We start from the raw sequence: 22,972 nt of genomic DNA on the forward strand, positions 1-22,972 counted from the left end.
CGACGGGACGCGGCTGCGTGCTCCCACTGAGTTACACCCACACGTGGAGCTCCCCTGCCTGGACAGAGCGTGAACTAGCACAGCACTGTGGTGCTTGCACACAGGGCTGCCCCACTGGAAGGAGCAGGGCATTGCGAGGTGCACCCTCAGAGCAGCCTGCCCAGACCCAGCTCAGAAAACGGACAATTAAAGCAACAGGGCACAGCACATGCACACTGGGCAGCCCCACCTGGATCAGAGGAGCAAGGAAGCACATACACACCGGGCTGCCCAGCCCGGAACCCACTCCTCTGACCAGGCCGCACTCCAGGCGCCCACATGCACCTACCTTGACTACCGTTAGCTTGCCAAAACCATCTGGCACACAGGCTACACAGAGACTACTTTTGCAAAATTGGGAGAGAGCGCTATTTCATCTAACACACAGGGACAAAGACAGTCAAACAAAAATGGGGAGACAAGAATATTCCCTAAATCAAGACATAAAAAAATAGCTGGAGAAAAAAAGCTAATGGAACAGATAAGTAATTTGCCTGATAAAGAATGTAAGGAAACAGTCATAAGGATGCCCAACAAACTCGAAGACTAGAATACAGGAACTCAGAGAGCACTTCAACAAAGAGGTAGAAAATATAGTAAAGAACCAATCGCAGGTGAAAAAGACAAAGACTGAATTGAAAACTACATTAGAAGGAATTAGAAGAAAGGGGTAGAAAGAACGTTTGAAGAAATACTGGCTGAAACTTCCCTGACCTGGGGGAGCAAACAGACACCCAGGTCCAGGAAGCACAGGGCTCCAACAAGATGAACTCAAAAGAGACCCGCACCAAGACGTTCTGTGATTAAAATGGCAAACACCAGCAGCGACTGAGCTGGTGGAAGAAACTTCTGGAGTCCCAAGCAGTTCCTCTTAAAGAACCCACACACGGACTTAACCAGACTCATTCCCTGTAAGCTCTGGGGTAGTAGCTTGAAAGGCACCAGCAGCATCCAGGGAGAAAATGAAGTGTCTGGCACAAAGATGGGAGCTGGGGGACAGCTTTCTCCCAGACAGAAAAGTGGGCAGAGGCCATTGTCCCTTTTCTGAGCCCTCCCCACACACAGCTACAGGGCCCACAGGTGGGTGCCATATCTGAGACTCCATTAACCTGGCTAACACTGTTTGCCCCACCCTGGAGATCCCGAGGCTCCTTCCCACCCAACTTATAACTCTTAAGAGTGGCTTTTTCATATGAATGGCTGGTCTTGGCTCATGCTTCGCAACTTCCTAAATCCCTTCAAATGAGCAACGGCCAGCCTCAGTGAACCCCTAGCACCCGTACCTCTTGCTAAGTGGTCCCAGGCATGGCACTAGCAAGCAGCCAGCCTAAGCTCACAGTTTGGCTTTGCCTGGGAATCTCCAATCCCACACAAGTAGCAGCCATCTGCAGATTGCTTTCTAACTCATACAGGGTGGCCCTGGGCAAAACGCAGGTGGGGGCCGACCTTGGCCTGCACCACCCAGGAAACCCCAGATCCTGTGCACCTAGTGGACAGCTACAGACCACATTGGGGAACAACCACCCTGCCCCTGCACAGCTGATCTTCCATGGAGTGCGGAGATTGATGGTCATTGGTCACAGCCAATCCTTGCAGCTGACTGGCCCAGGTAAATCCTTTCCATTGACATGTCAATGGCAACCAAGGTTCAACCTCAAGAGGAGGGTGTACTCAGCCCATACAAAGGACACACCCTGAGTACCCAGCTTGGGTGATAGGGGAAGATGTGCCACTGGACCCTACGGGTCACCTACTACAACAGGCCACACCACCAAGACAGGGAGTCACAGCAGCTCTACCTCATACACAGAAACAAACACAGGGAGGTTGCCAAAATGAGGAGACAGAGAAACATGGCCCAAATAAAGAACAGATCAAAACTGCAGAGAAAGGGCTAAACAAAATGGAGATAAGCAATCTATCAGATGCAGAGTTTAAAACACTGGTTATAAGGATGCTCAAGGAACTTAGTGAGAACCTCAGCAGCATAAAAAAGATTCAGTCAGAAATGAGGTTACACTAATCGAAATAAAGAACAATTTACAGGGAAATAACAGTAGAGCGGATGAGGATGAGAATCAAATCAATGATTTCGAACATAAGGAAGCAAAAAACAACCAATCACAACAACCAGAAGAAAAAAGAATTTAAAAAAACAAAGATAGTGTAAGGAGCCTCCGGGACAAGATCAAGAGGTCCAACATTTGCTTCATAGGTGTGCATGAAGGAGAAGAGAAAGAGCAAGAAATTGGAAACCTATCTGAAAAAATAATGAAAGAAAACTTCCTTAATTTGGTGAAGGAAATAGATATGCAAATCAGGAAGCACAGAGTCCCAAACAAGATGGATGCAGAGGCCCACTCCAAGACGTGTAATAATTGAAATGTTAAAGATTAAAGATAGAGAACCTTAAAAGCAGCAACAGAAAAGCATATAGTTACATACAGGGAAGTTCCTGGAAGACTGTCAGCTGATTTCCCAAAAGAAACTTTGCAGGCAAGAAGGGATTAGCAAGAAATATTCAAAGTCATGAAAAGCACGGACCTACAGCCAAGATTGATCTACTCAGCAAAGCTATCGTTTAGAATGGAAGGGCAGATAGAGAGCTTCCCAGGCAAGAAAAAACTAAAGGAGTTCATCATCACCAAGCCATTACTATATGAAATGTTAAAGGGACTTGTTTAAGAAAAAGAAGATGAAAACTATGAACAAGAAAATGGCAATAAATACATATCTATCAACAAGTGAATCTGAAAAACAAACTAAGCAAACAAGAACAGACAGGACCATGGATGTGGAGAGCGTTTTGATGGTTGCCAGATGGGAGGGGTGTGGGGGAACGGGTGAAGAGGTGAGGGGAGTAAGAAGCACAAACAGGTGGTCACAGAATAGCCACGGGGATGTAAAGTACAGCACAGGAAATGCAGTAGCCAAAGAACTTATACGCATGACCAATGGACACGAACAATGGTGGGGGGATTGCCTGAGGCAGTGGGAGGGGGGCAAAGGGGGAAATTGAGACAACTGTAATCAATAAAATGTCATACAAAAAACCAAACCCAAAATGTGGCACACCTGTAGAGTGCAGTGGGATGTGGCCACAGAAAAGAATGAAGTACAAGAATGCTACCACATGGAGGGTCCTCGAAAACATCGGCCAGATACAAAAGGCCACGCACTGCATGATTTGAGTCACACGAAGTCCACAGGGACCAGGTGCGTGAGTGGCCCCTGGGCGGCAGGAGGATGGGAGCGGGGGTGCTGTTAGTGGGTAGGGACTTCATTGGGGTGGTGGAAATGCTCCGGGGTTGGAGTTGTGACGGTTGCACAACCTCGTGAACACACTAACCCCCCGGAAACGGCCTGTCCTTCAAACTGGTACATTTTATGGCGTGTCAACAAAATACAAAGGAAAAAACCCACTCCCCCCACCGAGGCGAGTGTGACTGCCGAAGGAACCCGCACCGGCAGGCTGTGTCCTCATCCTCAGGGAGGCCGAGGATCCGCCAGCCAAAACGTTACACGTACAGATGGTCCTTCAAGCACAGGATTCGCTGTGACAAAACATCTCGACATTTTCCCCATCAATAAAGCAAACGTATTTCCTTTATACGTGTAAAATATGGCTTCCATCCAACTTTTTAAAATTTGCTGTTTTTAAAAGAATGCTGTACAAACTAGGTTTTCAAAAGTCAGACAGATACAGTTTCTTACTAATCGTTGTGTATTTGGGAAATTTTTTCTTACACTCAACCCTTCATCCCACAAGTATTTATTGAGCACGTACTATGTGCAAAGCACTCTGCTAGGTCCGGGGGCAGAGTGGCAAGCGACACAATGTCCTGTCACTGCTGCTGCTGCACAGCGGCGTTGTGGCTGCAGAACACCTGTCAACCACGAAGGAACAAGACGTCATCGGAGAGCGAGCGGTGACCTTGAGCCCGAGGGGCCTACCACACAGGATGAGCCCAGGCGTGGGTCTGGCTGGGGATGGTAGGAGGCAACTGCGAGGACGCCAACAGAGACGGGGGCACGAGCACGCTGTCTGTGCGGCAGAAGCCTGGGCACGCGACCCCCCGATTGGCCTCCAACCCAAGGGGCTGAATAACACTCAACGGCACAGCCTTTTCATTTCATTATTTATTTATTTTAATACAAAGCTTTGGCATTAGCAATTTTATGAAAAAATAAAATGTACTAAAAATAAATGCTTGTGTGGCATGATTGGTAAATGCTGCACAAAAATAGGTTCTTTTTTCCTTCGAGGCAACCAGTCAGAAAGCAGTCTGTGTCTTCTTTAAAACCATTCTACCCTATGGGATAAAAGGAAAGAGACAGGTCAAGACTTCAAGGGTAGTTGTCCGAGTTTTGAAACAGCAGAGACAGGGGGCCTGACTGAAGGGGGCCTGCGCTGTCCCCAGCTGTTTCCCAACCCCCCTGAGCAGAGCCAGAAAGACCTCAGGCTTTCCTGAACTCAGCAGCTTCGGGTCTGTGGTGGAGGGGTGCTGTCAGCCCAGAAAGGCGCTAGGACTCCCGGCCAGTGGCTTCGTGTTTAGAAACAGGAGAATCACACAATCGAACATGCGCTCTAAGCGCGGAGTGTCCTGAGACCTGGGCTGTTGTCCTTGAACGTGCTCCCCCTTCTCCTCACACAAGAACAGCATTTTCATTTTGAAATAAGATTTGAAAAGTGCAGTCTCCCACGGATGTCTGGCTCTCTTATGGGAGCCCCCGATCACGTGTGTGCACTCCCAAATCAGGTGTCTGAAGGCACCTCAAGTCTTTCGCCAGCTGGACCCCTGCAAGGCCATCAGATGACCGTGGCTCCCGCTGCCCGCTCTCTGTGCAGCCAGCTTCCTCTCCCCAGCTCCCAATCACGCCTTCAGCTCCGCTCTCTGCTCTGTGCTGAGTTCCAGATCCGTGACTCAAACTAGTGTCTTTCCCCGCACACAATTCTCCAGCGTTTCTTGATTTCATCTCCGTCCTCGTCACCCTGACTCCCTCTCTGCGTTTTCACTACGCTCATCCCCCCCGGCCTCCAGTCCGCCACCCAACGCAGCTGCTCAGCCTCCGGGAAGTGCCTTCCGCGGGACTCACCGTTTAACAGAATAAAGTCTAAATTCTAGAGCCTGCCCGTCACCGCCACTGCCACCTGCAGTGTTCACGTCACACAAACGACTCCCTGAGCCTGCTCCACTTTTTCCTCACTCTGTGCCCTAATCCTGCCGGTCCTGGTTCTAAGGCACTCCCTCCAGGAAGTCTTTTTCAGGAAGAAGTGGCCAGCGGCCCGTTTGTGTGGCACTGAGAGACTGTCTCCTGTTCTACAGGCAGCTCTGGCTGTGCCGGTGCCCACCAGCTGGGGCGCACTGGGGTCTGAAGGACACAGAGGCCGCTCCCAGCCACTTCCCGGAGAGCTCTGGGCTTCCTTATGCTCTCTAGTCCCACGTAAGGGGCTGCGCTGTTTGACAGTACTTCCTCACAAATGCTGGGTATCAGACACAAGGACTTTTCATGGCTGAATCAAAAATCTTAAACTTCCTTTCTTTTGCTGTCTTTCTAAGAAATTATAAACGAATGCAGCCAAAACGTTAAAGGTACTTCTGAAAAATAAAAAATGACTACCGCCTTTAATCCCCCCGTCATCATACTTCAGAAAATCACACCTGTCCCTTCAACTGCATTGCCGTGAGCCCTTCCACGGCTCCCTGGGGAAGTGAGGGCCCAGCCCAGAAGCCCTGGGCCTCCACGCCGTGCTCCGCTACCCATGGCATTTCTTGGGGTTACTCGGCCCGTCTGGGCCTCGGCTTACTCCTCTGTATGTATCCCAGACTCACGGTGGCTAAAAGGAGAAGTAACTACTCAGAGAAAGAAGCGGGTTTATTAACAAATGGAGGCAAGTTCAAATCTTTGCTGGCATTGCTACCAGAAAGGCTGTCTCAGGAAAACAAAGACAGGTGCTTAGTGTGAGCCAACAGTAGTATGTTGAAAGTATTCAAAGTTCTTGCCCTGGCTGGTGTGGCTCAGTGGACTGAGCACCGGCCTGGGAACCAAAGGGTGGTCGGTTTGATCCCCAGTCAGGGCACCTGCCTGGGTGGCAGGCCAGGTCCCCAGTAGGGGGCGTGTGAGAGGCAACCACACATTGATGTTTCTCTCCCTCTCTTTCTCCCTTCTCCTTTGTCTAAAAATAAATAAAATCTTAAAAAAAAAACCCAAAACATTGTTTTTGATACTTAAAGTTCTAAAAAAAAAGCAGCAGAGAACCTAGCCCCTCTCCCCTGGCTCTGATTGCTACCCAGAAGGGGCCATTTGGGACCAACTCAGGAGGGGCCCTCAGGACTGGAAAGGACCTGTGACTTCCACCTGGCGCAGGAGCTGTTTCTGAACAGCTTCTGCCTGAATAAGCAGGTCCTGGCAAGCTCACTCGCTTTCCCAACATCCCCAGCCAGGGTGGGCAGTTCTGACCAGCAGAAAGTTCTTTCTTACAGGAAGTGGAGTTGCGTCTGTGAGCCCGGGTAGGAGCGTTAACGGGGCAGTGTGGAGCGCAACACAGCCCAAGAAAGGAGGACGTTCTTGGGAGGAGCTGTTCTCATCTCTGGGAGTCCTTCCAACACCTGGAGACACCTGTCACCTCACCCAGGTTCCTGTTTTTCTGGGCTAAGCATCCCTAAGACATCACATGACTAATTTTCAGGCCCTCCTACACTGAGATATGTTGGTGCTCCTCTAAAAGCATCTGAGCAGAACAATTCAGAAATGTGAGTAGAGAGGAAAACAGACAGCAACTCCTCTGATGTGGTCTGGGGGCAGCCTGAGCCCGCGGGCCTGCGGCAGCGCCAGGGCTCCGCCTCTGGGTGATGCTGCAGGATCTGACCTTTTTTCCAGTTACCTCGTCCCGCCCTTTCGTTCCCTCCTGCCCCGGCTGTTACAATCTTGAATGTTTAGGCTACAGTCCTTTGCACATTTTAGGGTGTAACATCCAGGAACCCAAATCTAGGAACTGAAGTAGGAAGTGTAGGGGCACCAAGGTGACCTTTCCGCTCAACTCAAAATCTCCCGCAGCACCCACAGGTCTTATAACTTGTTCCTCAGATAAAAAAAAACAATGACAATATTTACTTTTCTTACGCTGAGAGAAAATTAGCTTGATACAATGTAAGTCTGTAAGTGCTAGGTTTTAACAAGGTCTATTTGAATAATTTGAAGTAGAGGAGAAAACCTCCTTTGGAAACTGAACTTCAATAACCTTGCTTAACTTAGATACTAAGAGACAGAGGCATGAAAAGCAAATTTATAAAAATGGGCTTATTTGCTTGACTACTGTCCTGCTTATACTGCAAAGTCTCAAAACTCACTAGGTTTGCAGTGTTAAAAAATTAAAAGCACAATTAGTCCCGGTTGAGCGCTTAAATAGAATTTCATCACAGTAGAAGGGGAGTGGCCTCAGGTATGTGGACTTTTGATTGACTTCTGATTAGGCCAATAGCATCAAGCCCCACGTAGCCCTGCAGAGCCTGGTGAGTGAATGGCAGGGCTCTCCCCACTTGGGGCAGCGGTCCACGCAGTGCGGGTGGCACCGGCCACCTGCTGGTGCCCTGTGCCTGCCCTGATGTCGCACCAGTAACACTTCATCTTGCTCACAAGTGACTAGACTGGGTCACGGTCTTGCTGAAATCACATACAAGTTCAGTGCGATACTGTCAGCAAAGTAAACTGTAATAGAAGACTCTTACAAGTGAAATGAGGTTCCCCAGAAAATTAAAAGAGAACTATTAAGTTGAAAAGGCAATCTCATTTTGGTAAGGTTTTGGTAAAGGCAAAAACAGAACTAAAATGGATTTCAAAAAATTCATTAATGAGAATGCTTATAAATTTATTTGCTGAAATAAACTTTTCTCTGGAATTAAAACTTTTCATAACATTTCGGGGAGACATTGAGTGACTATTATCGCCTATAATTAAAAACGGCTTTTAAAAAATTAACTAATTCATGCTGTTAGAAAAACCAGCACGTAAAAGCATGATAAAAGAGAAGAACCCGCAGGCCTACCGAATTAAGATAATCCCCACCGACATCCCGGTGAGCGCCTCTCATGCACGCGCATGTGTACACACTCTCGCACACTCTCTCATTAAGTGGGGGCACGAACATCATCTTCCGGGGGGCTTGACCAGGGGCACACAAGCAGGACTCAGATGAGTGACCGCGGCCCCGAGGCTGACGGGAGACAGGCTGGGCGAAGGCACAGATCCAAGACCTCTGACTTGGTCTCCGAGTCACGTAGGCACCTACATGGGGAGCCGGGATGGCGTGTCCCGGGCACTCGCACTTCTGATGGGTGACAGGTGCCCGTGAGCAGTCTCTGAAACAGCTGACAGCATCTGCAGATACTGAGTGGCAGCAAGGTGACCGTTAAATGACTTAAAAGTTCCCTGGAAGTGACCCCAGTGCCATTGATGCTGTGATTGGTTTTCAGTCACTTGTGAAGTCACCTAGCCGGATGGTCGGTACGGGAGTCAGCAAAAGCGGTGGCTGCAGATGAACTAAGTGTTTCCCTCCCAACTGTGGTCTGAGCCACAGGCTCCCACAGAGCTCCTGTGACCCTGTATCCTGTTTCTCGAAGGAAGGTGAGCTCACGTGACAAGTGATAAAGGCCGATGGCTATGTCCCTCACAGAACTTAAAGCAGCGTGGCAGAGCTGACTGGCTAACATTTATTGAGCACTTGTTATGTAGCGGGCACTGTACCAAGCACTTCACGTGCTGATTCTCTCGACCCTGTGGTGCACTCCTGCCATTATCCCTACTCCGTGGATGACTAAAACAAGCTTCCGATAAACGGAGAAGCAGGGAGTCTACGCCTGCCCCCAGAATCCGAGCGGGCGACCCCGTGCTATGTCGGGGTAAAACCGCACCAGGTGTGCCCAACAGAAGCAGCCAGCTGGCGACCAGCGGGATGAGGCCGAGATGACTCATCCGAAGGCTGAAGAATGCCACTGGACCATGTGGCCCTCCCAACACGTCACTGGTTGAGGATCCCCGGGGGACTTCCTACAAGCATCTAGTCAACAAATGGGGTGGGAGGCAGTAAAACCACGCCCCTGAAGTGGAAGTTACTTGCCCATACTTTCTACGGCTGAACAATGAGCACTGAATTAAATCAATGACAGGAGCTTGGTTGACTAGTGTTAACTGATTAAAACAGCAGACGTAACTGAATACGGACAGTACGTGAACTCCACCTGCACCATTCATGTTCAAGTCCGGGAACTGTCCAGGGGTGCTTCTGTCTTGGGTTAGTTTGCCTGAGTGCTGGTAAAGGACTGAGTAACATCCTAACGTGAATGCCCCGAATTTAAAACAAAACAAACAAAACCAAAAGCATCCCTGTGGGAAGCTAATCTTGGAAAATCAGTGGATCCAAATGGACTTTAATAGTCACCTAGCCCGACGTGCCATCTCTGGGAAGCCTGTCACAGACACCAGCCCTGACGGGTGGCACCCAGCTTCCTGGTCCTGGGCGCCCCCCACTCCCCACAGCAGACCACCTCACTGGCGGAGGTTCTTCCTTTCACCGAGGTGAGGTCTGCCTTCCTGTAACCTACCCTTTGGTCCTCATTCTGCCCTATTTTCTTCACCCCCGCCCCCCGGCAGTCTTCCCAATTGCTTCTTTCTTGCAGGTCACTGTTCCTTGACCTTCGGCCAGGGGTCCGGCAATTGCTCAGGACACTAGACTCCAGGTGAAGTCCGGCGGGCACAGAGTACAGGGGCTGTTCCCGCAGTGGTCAGGGCAGGGACGTGCTTTCTCCCACGACTGTGCCACTCCCCTTGGCATCTGCACGGCACTGGTGATTCCCCCTCAGGTGTGGCTAGTGGAAGCCCTTGGATCCTTTCTCGGGTGAACTACTGCTGCTGAGCGAGGTGGGCTCCCAATCTGAGTTACTGTTCGCGAAATAAATTATTTTGCTGGGCACGCTCCCATCAGAATCAGTATGAGACGGGTGAAAGCCAGTGCGCACCATCTTTACAAAAGGTACTCTACGCATTTTCGTGGGATCACCTCGCACATGCAATCCGAAACACAACGTGTTACTTACTCGTTAGCACTCAAGCTAGCTGTGGCTCTGATGATCATGTAGCAGAGTGTGAGAGCACTGAGGAGGCCAAAACTGGCAATAATAAACCACTCTTCTGTTGACAAAGGAAAGGGAGGAAGTCACTCTGGGGAGAAGGCTCAAGGCAAATCGACGTCAACATTTCCCTCAAAAGCACCGATGCAGACGTCAGCAGAGGTGGGAGCCCAGAGTGGCCCAAGGCAGTGAAGCAGGAGGAGGTTTGCCAGAGAGCTCCTAGCTGGAGAAGGTTAGTGGGAGGGGTGGTGGAAGCTGCCAGGGAGACAGGAGAGCGCGGCCCCGACATCTCTTCCAGGTGGCGTCCTGAGGTCTGTGAGGCGTGTGGCCACCGAAAACCGTGCAGTGAAAATATGTATACAGAATCGCACGTGGGCACCAATTTCTTTTTCACTTGGTAACTGAAGTGACAGCAGAGCAGACTAGCCGTACACACAACCTTCCCTTCCTCATTCTGTCACTTCTGCGCACGTCATTCAGTCTTAGACAGTGGCTTAGAAGTATGGAGCAGTGGTTCCCGAAGGTGCTGGGGGCAGGCCGCAGGCTGGCCTCCACAGCGCTCGTGCCTACATCCTTTTCTCTCGTGCACGGGTCCCTTACGGCCTTTATTTAAACGTTACATGGCATCGGCATCTCCTGAAAAGGACTTCCCTTCCCACGCGCACGGCTGGAAGCGGCGCTGGGCGTTCTGGCCCCGTGGAGCCCTGGCAGGAAGGGTGGGTGGTTCACAAGACTCCTGCCCAGCAAAGAGCTGAAAACCTCTGGCACACAGAACCCTAAGGATTTTTACCTAGTTTTGCTCTAGGCCCAGGAAGTCAGTTCATACTTTTTCTCTTAACTTTTCAAAGTCTGTAGTGTAATAGTCTAAAAATATTTACTGAGAATCTTGCAAATAATCTAAGAACCAGTTTGCCAGCCCAGAAGTCTGGACTCTTAAGCGTTTCTGGGAGCACACACTGAGTAGGGCTGGCTTCACAAAGCGTTCCACAGAGAAACCCCGCGAGCCTGCAGCAAGGCAGAGAGGGGAGGGCGGTGCTGGCGGTGCGGCTGTTTCCGGGCAGCAGCTGCGTGTGCCGGGGTGTTTCTCACTCCGGTTCCCACGGGTCCCACAACTATGCAGAATGGTGTGTGCCTAGGAGTTTTTCTAGAAAAAGGTGATTCTACTTTCACTGGGTTTTAAAGGTGGTGATCTTTAATTCTCCGTCCACCTTGGTTTGTTTTATTAAGAGACTGAGCAAAGTTGTTCTTTTTAAATAACAGTGCAGCCACTGTTCCTTAGATTACAAACTTCTCATTCGTGGAGTGAATTTACAAGGTTTCTCTTTAAGTCGAAACGAACATTCAAGAGCCTATACAAAATCCACCACCTCACCGGCGTACGTGCGAAGTTAGGAAAAGTGTATACTGGCATTTAAAATAAGCTAGGAGCGGACTGGCCATCAGTACCAAGCAGCCTACCACAGCGTCCTTAACCGTTTTTCCTTAGAGACTTTTGTGCGTGATAAGCAGACTCACTTTCAGGACTTCAATTACGTCTGAGCGTCTGTCTGAATTCTGAATGTACCACCCGTGCACGCGTGGGATTTCAGTGATAAAAATCTAGTCATCAGAGGCAGTAAACACCACGGCGACCCTACTGACCCTCTGGCGGTCCGCGTGGTGCGGCCTCGGCACCTCGTCCCTGCCGTGCAGGCGTGTACAGCACGGGCCAGTGCGCAGCGGGTGCGGGTGTAGCTCAGCCACACGGCCCTACTCATCACCATGCACAAATTCTGCCAACAGGGACAGGGTTTGATAAATGCAGTGATTCTTTTTATCATCAAAATAGAAGATTTTAAAAGGACATTTGCACATAAAATATACTGGTATCAGCATTTAATGTTGTAGTAGGTGCTCAATAAATGTTGATCAATGAAGGGCCTATGGAACTTGTTAATAAACAAACCTCCTTCATCTTTATCCCTACCACATCGACTAAAAAATCCGAACGCCAAAGCAGGACAGTATGAAATGCCGTGAAAACGAACTACTGGGTGATGGTCAGAAACCACGAGGAAGCCCAGTTTTGCTGATTTCAGAGTGGAGTGGAGTCTCCTCGAGCTCAGACCAACGGCAGACTGAAACCGGGGGCGCCATCTCCGAGCGGCCCGTGCTCGGTGAGAAGCCTGCGCACACTCCCTGAGCAGGCCACACGAGGCGCACCAGAGAGAGACGAGCCTGTCTGCACAGCTGCCCCACGGTCTGACTCTGAGTTAGGCGGAGTCTCGGGAGGGTTAGGGCTTGAAGCTGGAGGCAAGCAACAGCGCACGCTGAGGGAGGCAGCGCAGAGTGCAGTGAGGTGCGTGCGGAGCTGTTAGATGGGAGGAGCGAGGACAGAGTGGAGCTGAGGCAGACAGCGGCTGGTCACGGGAGACAGTGCACATGGCCCCACGCACGCCTGGCAGCCACTCGCATGCACGCGGGCCTGGCCACCAAAATCCTGGTGCTCCTCTCCCCGCCAGTGGCTCGGCAATGGAGACAGTCACCGCCGGCCCACGGGCTTGAGGGCAGACTTCCCCTTGGCGTCTCTCCCCTGGTGTACCACTGCGCCACCGAGGTCAGTGCCCACACCAACCTTCATGGACAGAGTGAAATGACGTGGGCAGACCCCGGCCCCCTCCGCTCTTCCTAACGTGGTCAATTCTTAGGCTGACGGGGCTGCCTGCAGCCCAGGAGGCGGTGGGCACTGGTGCTCACAGCCAGCCCCCCACCCCCCCAGGGGCTGCGACCCTTCTTCCCGGCCCAGCGGGACCCCCCCAAATGCCTGTTTGCATTATACTCATTTCAAAACGTGTTTACAGACAGCACCCGAGACAGACCTCTGGACAAGCCACTCCCATTCACTTCACACAAACACACAAGCTCCTTACTCGGGAGCTGCCTTGCTGTCCCCCACGGCTGCTCTAACAAAAGGACCCATCGCTTTCTTGGGTGCAGACTCAGTCACTGCCTCAACTCTTCCCCGGAACTGTCCCCACCTGCCGCGGCGCACCCTGCAGCACGCTGGCTGCTCGCCGGGCACAGGCCCGCTTACTTGTTACAGCGATGTTGATCTCTCCCGTCCTGGGCGTGAGCTCCCCATCCTGAGGAAGAGGCGAGGTCCCCGAAGTTCTAAGGGGCTCGAGGCCCAGGGAGGCGTCGCTGGCGAGGTCGCCGAGGGCCGGCCGCCGGTGGGCCGCCTGGGCACGGGTGAGCCGCTCCATGTCGAAGGCGGCGCTCTCCGTGCACGGCACGCTGGGCTGCAAAGTGGGCCCCGGGGAAAGCAGTGGTGAGAACGACGTTTCTAGAGATTGACACGGTGTTAAAAAGACTCATCGAGTTCTTTCCGGTGCGACTCCCAACCATTTCTTTCTCCCTTCACCCTCTCCACTCTCACCCCAGAGTGTTTCTTTAAAAAAACAGGCAATTTCCTACAAAGGAAAACCAAAATCGATGGTAATGGGGAACGGGACACCCCACCTCTCTAAAGCAATGGCGGCCTGGGGGACAAGGCCCCTGGCAGGGCGGGGCATCAGGGTGAAGCTGACCAAGTCCAGTGTGGAACTCTGGCTCGACGCTCCAGGACGGTGGCGACACGCAGCGCCCCACCGGCCCATTCGCCTCTCTGTGTCGCCCCACTTCTCTGGCTGCCAGTGTTTGAAGATCCTCCCCTTTAAACACTTGTCAGATTCCAAGGCAAGAGCCGATAATGCTGGACTGGCTTCTGAAGTGCAAGAAAGCTGTTCCAAGGCCTAAGCATCTGACGCTGAGGGAGAGGCACAGAGTTCCCTGGGCCAAGGTGGACCCCTGGCAAGCGGACAGAGAGTCTGCAGACCGCAAGCTGACTGTCCGGTTTCCCTGGAAACCCGCACTGCTAGCCCGCAGCAGACAGCACACTAGAAGCAGAACTGGGACCGGGGGCTGGGAGAGGCTCACACACAGAGAGGTGACGGCCGGCCAAAGCCACACAAACGGCTCCGCAAGCGACAGCACTGGGCCCTGGGGCGGCCCGAGGGCCGGTGAAACCCACAGCGGTGGGGTGCCAGGAGCGCGTGACGATGCCCCTTAGTCAGGCTGACTCTTTTCTGTGTGAGGAACCATGGTCGCTCAGAATGAGTTCTGGAAGGACTTTCACTAACAGTGGAAGGAGAAAGTATCAAAGCCCCAAAAACAGGATATGAAAAACACACCCACCAGGAAGGCTGGAGGCAACCAAAGAGGCCAAGTCAGTCTCTCCGAGCATCTATCACAGGCCAGACATGGAGGCAGCAGCTCTGTGTGAACCCCTCCAATGGGGTGACTTTTCCCCCCAAGGGACACTTGGCAACGTCTGGAGACATTTTTATTGTGTTACTGGCAGTCAGGCTCGTGGCATTTAGCCGAGGCCGGGACGTGGCTGGGCTGTGCGGCACCGCGGGGCTGGGGTGCAGAGACCCTGTGGCACTGCTGTGCCAGCGGCGTGGCCCCCGGAGACGGAGGGTGAACGGGGCGGGGGCCACTTCAGGGCCTGGGACCTAAAGTGAGGAACTCATCTTTTGGTCAAACTGAACTTCCTGCTCCATAATGAGATTATTCACTCACTGTTTTTGAGACCAGAAAGTTGTCGTTTTGTACAGAAAGCAAAAATCCCAGATATATACTTCTCTTAAGGAGGGAACTGTAATAGCAGGCAGCGTTCGAGGTCCTCACTTGCTTGGCACTGACGCGCTGGGCCACGGCTCCCCAAGCCCGACCGACACCAGGGCCCACGTCTGCCCAGGGCTGGCACCGCCCACCCTCACTGATCATCACTGCCCCACATCCAGGAGGGCGAAGGCAGACTTGAGAGGAAGAAACGTAAGCAGTGACACGTTTTATGTTATGCGGGAGGCAGGAGCCCAAGGACCATGTTCTACCCCTTGTGTTTAAAGGTATTGGAATGCAGGAGAATCATGCCCCGTCTCCACCTCGGCTCTCCAGCACCCATCCACCGCCCACAGGCCCCGCTGGTGGCCGGCACAGCCCCCCTCTCCCCAGGAGCTCCCTGAGGTGGGCTGGACTAGCCAGGCCACGTGGCAAAGAAAGCACTGCTTTCCCCGAGCCGTGACCGTCCACCTGGGCTGCCACGTCACACTTAGAAAAGACGCCACGCAAAGAGCAGGAACAAAACGGGCAACGTACCACAATTCCCAGGGCCTTCAGGATGTTGAGTTTGCACATGGGGCAGGTGCAGTGTTCGCTGAGCCAGGGGTCCACGCAGGATTTGTGGAACACGTGCCTGTGGAAAACGGACAGCTGTGTCAGAAACGGCATGCCGGACAGTGGTGAGGTCGAAACACCACGCAACCGTGTCAACCAAGAGCCGACAGAGAACCTGCTGAAGCTGGGCTCCTGCAGCCACGAGGCTGCGCCAGGAGAAGGGAGAAGTAGCGTTCGGCTGCTGGGGCTTTTTATGCCACCAAATTCCAAAAACGATGTGAGAAAACTGAGGAAATTTGTTAAGAATGAAGACAATGAATTACACCTTAGAAATCAGTTGTGGTTTCTCTAATGGCTAAAGAAGGAAAGTAGAATTTCAAAAACATATTAAACCAGAGTAAAATGAAGAGTTCTCTGTGTAATTATTGGTTTCATGGAACTCTAAATGTCATTTAAAACATCACTTCAAAAGACCTATCAGCACCCTGGTGGGTGTGGCTTGGTGGGCTGGAGAGTCATCCCGTAACCACAGGGTTGCAGGTTCGATCCCGGTCCAGACCTGAATAATCTCTCGCATTGAAGTTTCTCTCTCTCCCTTCCTCTCCTCCTAAAAGCAATGAAAAGATGTCCTCGGGTGAGGATTAAAAAAAGGAAACAAAACAAAAAACCAGTAAGCAACCTATGCTAAGCGTCTGTAAGTTACAGGGAAGTTGGGACTATTTTTAAGGATGAATTGTACGTCAGCCATTTTTGGCTGAAATGGTAAAGGGAGGGAGAGGAGGTGATTCTCTCAGGAGAGTGAACGAGTCAGCCACGGAGGGCTCCCACCCTGGAGCAGGAGCACGCCCTCTGCTGGGGGGACGGCAGTATGCATGGTCGGCTCCAGTCCCTCTGCAGCTGAGGGGCTGGGGTCCTGGCCCACACCAGGGGCCTCAGCAGCAACCAGAATCGTGTCTTGGAATCAGATGGAAGAAATTTTGAGAAAGATGCCATGTTGAACCATGGTATGTCTTTAAAACTGTAATTTATACGTAGTTTACAAAGTTAAATACAGCTGTTCAAAAATGCAGTTTTGATTTTAAAAAGTAAGATGTGTAGAAACTGTTCCATTGGGATTTGGAAGAAACTGTGCTGACCACTTCAGCCTGAACAACACCCCCTCCCCCCATTGCCCACTTGGTGCCCTGCACCTGTGTCGTCGGGGTCCAAACGAAGACCCTGGAGACTGAATTCATCCGTCTGGTCTGCAGCCTGCACTGAACCAGAACCCAACCACCCTGAAGGCTTTGATTTGAACCTGAAGGTTTTTACTGAAGAGGCAGAGGTCCCCAAGCAGCAGCTGAGACCCACAGAACACGCCTCCGGGACGCACTGCAGGTCCGCTCTCCCACTCATGACCCCGGTGGAGGCTCCATGCCGCAGGGGGCCACTGGGCGGTGCCCAGAGCTCAGCTACCCCTACCGCTCCCGTCCAACGAAGCCAGAACTAGGCTTTCAACTCTCTCAGGGACGTAGGCCCCTTCAGGTCTGACGGAAATGCCAGGACCACCCAACCTGGGCGCATCTGTCTCGTATCTGGCATAGGTGTTTGGGAGGCCCACGGAGGCTGGGGGTGGGCTCAGGGCGGGTGGGGCTGGGAGTCCAAGAAGGCTCTCGAGGCCAGTTTTATGTGGGGTGGATAGTGGGTTGTGGCCGGCTGACAGGTGACAGCAGAGACAGGGCCGTGTGACCTAGAAGGGCTACTGGGCCGAGGGGTGGCTAGGCAGCTGGCCTGAGGCAGGTGGGTGTGTGGACGCCCCACGCTTCGGGGTGCAGCGGTGGCCTGGGGCCAGCCCCGCCCCCTCTCACCAGCCTCTCTGGCCTGTTTCTGGTTATTCAGGAAGAAGGAAACAGCACACCCCCATATTTAATTTCTAAAGCTGCCAGAGTCGAGCGTTCCTTGCTCATCTCTTCCTTTAAACCTCAGTTACAGGCTTTTTCTTCTACTGGGGTATTTCCTGGGAGGTTTGCAGACTTAACAGGAAGTGCTCAGCCCCCTGCTATGGGCACCCAGTGACAGGCACAAAGACTAACTGGTTCTCAGGGACCATCCCAGACAGCCCCCTTCCTTAGACAACTCAAAATCCGAAAGCATTTTCTTAAAAAGCCCACACCATTCCTTTTGACTGTCCACCCACGGCCTTCCTAGCCCCAATCCCTAGCCTGGCCAGCGAGCCCCCCCCCCCCCCCCAGGTCGGCAGTCTGATGCCCGTGGCACATCCCTCTTCGGGTTGCTGGCTGATGGGATCTTGGGGACTAGCTGCCCTGCTCTTGTCTCTTCTTTTCTCTGTCAGCCATTCTCTCCGCCCTCTCGCTTCTGGCTCCCCACCGAGCTCTGTGAGCTCAGCTAGGCCTCTGCCTTCCCCCAGGCAAAGCCCCTACACCGTCTGCCCTGGACAGGCACCATTTCCGACTCCCAGCTGCTTCTGCTGAGAGCTGGGGCGAGGGGAGGCGGCAGCAGCCAGTGAAAACTGCACACGCGGGACACTCCAAACAGCGCCGAGGACGTGCGTGAATGGCGTTGTCACGCACACATTCAGGCGGAGTACCGGGAGTGCCTCGCACGTCCAATAAAAGGCACAGGTGGCTGCGCCAGCACCAGAGTGACCTATCGCTGGCTTCAGGTGCCCCCACTGAGGGCAGCACCTGGGCCAGTTGGACCTTGCAGAGAACCCCCTGCCCACTGCGGCAAAAGACTCGACACAAATAATAAAGCGATACAAGTGCACACAGAAGCAGACGAGGGCCCTGGGCGTATAGGCAGAACGGTGGGCTGGGGTGAAAAGCAGGGCCGCGTCCAGGACAGTGAAACGTGAAAAGCACAAGCAGGGCAGAGCTTCAACAAAGTCCTTTATTCCTGAGAGGAACACTTCGGGATACAGAGTGTGCCATGCACGGCACGCGGGAAGAACGGGACCAGTCATAGTAGGGCTCCATGCCTCCCCACTCGCCCCCCCCCATCACACTGTGGCGAGCGCTGAGGGGTGGGGGACGGAGTCTACAGTGAAGGCGAGTTGCTTTCACAGCTCTGCAGCCTCTTGGTGCTGTGCGAGAACCCAGCAAACATACAAGGATCCGAGAATATTCAAGGTCAGAGACAAGCACTCTCCCCGGCTGGACTGGCAGCAGACGCTGGCTGAGGCCCTCGAGGTGGGGGCAGCATGGTGATGGGCCAGCCACAGCCAGGTGACTGACCTGTTTTAGCTCCTAATGTGGCATCTTGGATGTGTTGTCCACGGCGCGGCACGTTGCTTATTAGGAAGAGTATTTTTATCCACTGAAAACGTGGCTGACTGATCTTTCACTAAACGAGGCCTAAATGAGGTCACAGCTTTTCCGTCTCGAAGACATGGTGGCCAACACCCAAAGGAAGGTCACCTGGAACCAAGTGACACAGGTCGGGGCCCCAACCAACACCAGCGCCGTCTGTCCGCGCCATGCCAATGGGGAAGCTCGTGCGCCAAAGGCCAGCAAGGTCAGTGCAGGCTCCAGGCAGGCTCGCTGAAACCAGGACAGACTGATGACTGGCACAAGCCCCTAGGCCTTCCTTCTGCCCACGCAGGAGAAGCAGGACAGTGATCGCAGCCCCTTCCCCAGGCTGGCTGTGCAGGGAGGAGCTGCAGGGTGGTGCCTGGAGCCGGGTCTCGGAGCCAGGGAACTGGTGAGGGAGCAGAACTGGAGGGAGCAGCTGGCGGAGCGGGAGCAGGCCCAGGATGGAGGGCCGCCCGCGGAGGCCTGGCAGGGCAGGCCGGGCAGGCAGTGAGGGCTCAGGAAGCAGTTTTAGCTGACTGACAGCCAGTTTTCTCTCTGAGGTGGAGAGGGCAGGTGCAGGCAGACAGGAAGCAAGGGGTGAGGAAGAAGGGGTTTAAGGAAGACGAGTACACCCCGACGCACTGCTGTGAGGCCCAGCAGAGCCAGCCGGGGCGAGAGAAGGGCTCCGCGGCGCCCGGGGCTGGAGGGGCCAGAGGTGCTGGAGGGGCCGGGCAGCTCGAGCAAAAGGCAGAAGCAGCAGAGTCACTTGTCTCCTCGGTGTTAGACACCTGCACACCCAAGAGCAAGGGCAGAGTGTCCAGGCCGAGGGAACTGGAAGCCGTAGCACAGGGCAAGAGAGGAACCCGTGGCAGCAAGGACTGGGGAAGACCTGGAGCAGAGACGCGCGTGTGGGGGGCTGTGCTCTAGGTGGCTGGCGGCTATCTCCTGCAGACACCTGGGGCTAGTCCAGCTGTGGGGTAGGGGACGACACTGGCATCTATCGGCTGGAGCCAGGGCCCCTGCTAAGTGTCCTGCCGTGCACAAACGCCCAGCCCAGCCCATGGAGTATGATCTGGTCCCAAATGCCAATGGTGCCAAGGCTGGGACCCCATTCCGGTCGAAAGTGACCAGCGTGGGTCCCACAGAACGCTGCTCCACACAGAGTCAGTTTTTACTCCACCCAGGGCCACGCTGCTGTCGCCGTTTCGATGAGGTGACATGTTTTGCTGAGCAGGGGGTGCGGTATGGTTTAGAGAGAGCTACAACTTATGGAGGCTTAGGACATAAATGTAGCAACATCCACCTGCTCCAAACCAAACACGGAACGTGGACACCCGGGCAGGGCAGGAGTGAGCGGAGCCAGAACTACGGGTGCAGAGAAATGCTGTTAGGTTTGCCGAAATTCTCATTCTCATACTCAGAAGTGGACTACAAACAGGCTGAGACGCCTCCTTGGGAGGGAGGTGGCCGTAGGAACAACTGAGACCACCGGGCTCTGGATCCCCAGGGAGGGTGTGGCCTTGCGCACCGGAACCTCCCAGGACTCAACTGTACACACATGCCCCACGCCACCAGGGCCGTGCTTCCGAACGCTCGGCACCGAGTCTGGCGCACAGGCGGGGTTGAGAGCACGGGACTGAGTTAAGGAAAAAGAACCGAAAATGGGACTCTGGAGGAGCCGATGCTCAGGGGTGGAGAAAATGGGGAGCAAGGTCCTGACATATCACAGTCCCAGCTGAGGCCCCTGAGGAAGACACTCAGGTCAGCAGTGACCTCGAGCGGCTCCGGCGGCCTCTCCTAGGCCCCAGGCGGCTCTGGAACTCTGGGCTGAAGCAGGAAGACAGAGTATGTGGAAAGACTTGGCTTCTCCCTGGTCATGCTGGCGTCAAAACCGTCTGTGCAGGTAAAAACAGATGTTTAAAAAGCAGGTGAGAGCTGGCCACACTTTCTGACGTGCGCGCCGACCTCTTCCCAACCAGCAGGTGCATCTCCCTTTGCCTCCTGCTTCGGACTGTGAGGGGCCACGGGCAGGAACCGGTAACTGCCTCATTTAACTTTCTATGGGACGGCTCACATTTAGCCGCACAGATTTACCTTTATGTGTAAACTAGTTATTCTTAGGTTCCATGGTTTTTTTAAAACGCAGATTTTCCTAGGCTGAAACCAGATTATTTTGTAATAAAATCATACCAGTAGGCCAGGGGTGTCAGACTCATTGTCACCGGGGGCCATGTCAGCCTCGCGGTCGCCTTCAAAGGGCCGAATGTAATTTTAGGACTGTGTACATGTAACTGCTCCTTCACTAGGGGCAAGGAGCTCAGCGCTGCCCCGGGCGGAACCGAGGTGCTGGCCAGATAGAACAAGGTGGAGGGCCGGCCCAGCCCTCGGGCCTCGAGTCTGCCGCCTGTGCGGTAGGCTCGCTCCCGGAGACAGTGGCTGCTGCTTGTCTCACTCGTGTGCGTCCGGCGTGAGGAGAGGTGGCAGTGGTGGGGATGTGTCGTGAGCTCAGGGAGATGGAAGAGGAAGAATCTTCGATTTCAGGCGTCTGGATAGGTGCTTTCCCTGCAGCACCCAGCCACCCTCCAGCTCTGCGCAACCCAGGTCCAGAAAAGGACCACCCAAGTGCCCAAGTTCTGGTGCCCTGCCCATGTGCGTGCTGCTGCCAGGGCTTGAAGGGCCTGTGGATGAGTTCTGATTCAAGGAGGGAGGAACAGGGGCTTGTTTCAAAACTGAAGTCACATAGTTACAGTTTCAACCTTAATGCTCCTTGGACTATGGAAGTGGCTGGAGGTTGTGCCCCGTGTTTCTCAGAACTCCAGACCCGCATGGCCCGCCACTCGCTGTAGCCCCCCAGAGGCCGCGTGCAGGCCTGCCGGAAGCCCTGTGGGGTAGGGGTGGGGCGGGGGGGGGCCTCTGAAGAGTGGCAGAGGCCACTCCGAGAGGGAGGCGCACAGACCCTCTGGCCGTGCTCCCTTTTAAACAAAGAAAGTCCACGTACTTGCAGGGGAGGATCCGGACCACGTCATTCTGCTTGTAGCTCTCTATGCAGACGGCGCAGTGGTCGAAGTCTGGGTCTGTTTCCTGAAACGCAGAGCACAGAGACCAGGGTCACACATTACGGCCCAAAGTGCATCGGTGGCCGAGAAACGACCCAGGTAAAACCTTCCTGTGGCCACGACTGGAAACGAGTTGTTACAAAGTGAAAGGTTGTGAAAAAATGTAATGTGTCCACTTGCTTAACGGTATGAACCCAAATTATATCTAAACAGTCCAATTTTGTCTTGGAACTAGGTTGTAACAATTAATACTAATTCTGTTTGTGAAACATCTTAGAAGTCAGAATTCTAATTTTTTTTCAAGATTCAAAGCACCTGTGACCCTGGACAGGGCTCCCATCTGGTCCCCACTTCTGCTGTGTCCCTCTCTGGCCTATAGGTGTCGCTGTGCACCCGTTCACCTGGCACTCTCCAGGAGCCCCCAGAAGTGGGCTCCCGGGACACCGGCCCCAGGGAAGGTCACCACAGAACTCTTGGGCTCAACTAGGCGCTGGACCTTATCGAGAGTCAGGAGATTCAACTGGGTGTTCAGTCGTCCAGAGTAACCACGCCCTTCTGTCCCCAGTGTGGGGAGGGGTGTCCCTGCGTTGTTGTCACACGGAGCATCTCCAGGAACCTGAGCCAGGACAGGTGACAGTCTGTTGCGCCACCTCTTGGCAGGGCCAGCGGAGCCACTCAGAGAGAAGGTGTGGGCTTCAGCAAGGAGGCGCCGTGTGGTGCCGGCCTGGGGACACAGCAGGGTGAAGGCAGCGTGGCGGCTGGAGGCCCCTGTGGCGGGGCCGCCCCTCCGCCCATCTCCCGCCGGTGTGTTGCCTGTTTGCTGCCTGGAGTATGCAGTGAAGTGTGCTGACACGTCTCCTCCCTCCGGAGTGGGGGTGGGGGGAAGTGGGTGTGGCGGGGTCAAGGCCATGGCAATAAGCTGAGGGGAGAGGTCATCAGAACGGACCCAAGCTCTCTGAGGAAGCAGCAGAGCTGGGTGAGGGCGGAGGACAGTTTTGGTGTTGTGCTTCCAGAGCGGGGAGTTTTTCACTCCAGGTGACCTTGACGGTCTCACTTTAAGCTGCTGTCCTGTCCTCGCAGGGCAGAAGTGGGGCTCCGGCATAACCTGGGGTCCGACTGGGGAGCTGCGCGAGTGGTCTCAGCCACAGCCGCCGTCACCGCCTCTCCGGCCCAGCCCCGATGCACCGTGCCCTCCTTGCCAGCTGCCTGGCCCACAGAGAAAGCCCCTGCTAACCGGCACTCCATCAAACGGGTAAAGAAGAGA

General features: G+C 53.7%; 1 protein-coding gene across 3 annotated transcripts in view; it reads right to left on the reverse strand.

The window, feature by feature from the left end:
- RNF130 (ring finger protein 130) overlaps positions 1-22,972 on the reverse strand; it is a 106,496-nt gene that overhangs the window by 16,367 nt on the left and 67,157 nt on the right. The window contains exons 5-9 of one of the 3 annotated variants that reach the window (XM_053912903.1): positions 21,651-21,733; positions 15,345-15,441; positions 13,240-13,444; positions 10,134-10,227; positions 4,165-4,352 (exon numbers count right to left, since the gene is read on the reverse strand). In XM_053912903.1, the coding sequence (XP_053768878.1) occupies positions 4,337-4,352; positions 10,134-10,227; positions 13,240-13,444; positions 15,345-15,441; positions 21,651-21,733 (495 nt within the window). In that variant the 3' untranslated portion in view covers positions 4,165-4,336. Of the gene's footprint in view, positions 1-4,164; positions 4,353-10,133; positions 10,228-13,239; positions 13,445-15,344; positions 15,442-21,650; positions 21,734-22,972 lie in introns of those variants that run through there. The other 2 variants (XM_053912905.1, XM_053912902.2) reach the window with 2 other exon arrangements.

This window comes from Desmodus rotundus, chromosome 10 (assembly GCF_022682495.2).
Source record: "Desmodus rotundus isolate HL8 chromosome 10, HLdesRot8A.1, whole genome shotgun sequence".
Lineage (NCBI taxonomy): Eukaryota > Metazoa > Chordata > Mammalia > Chiroptera > Phyllostomidae > Desmodus > Desmodus rotundus.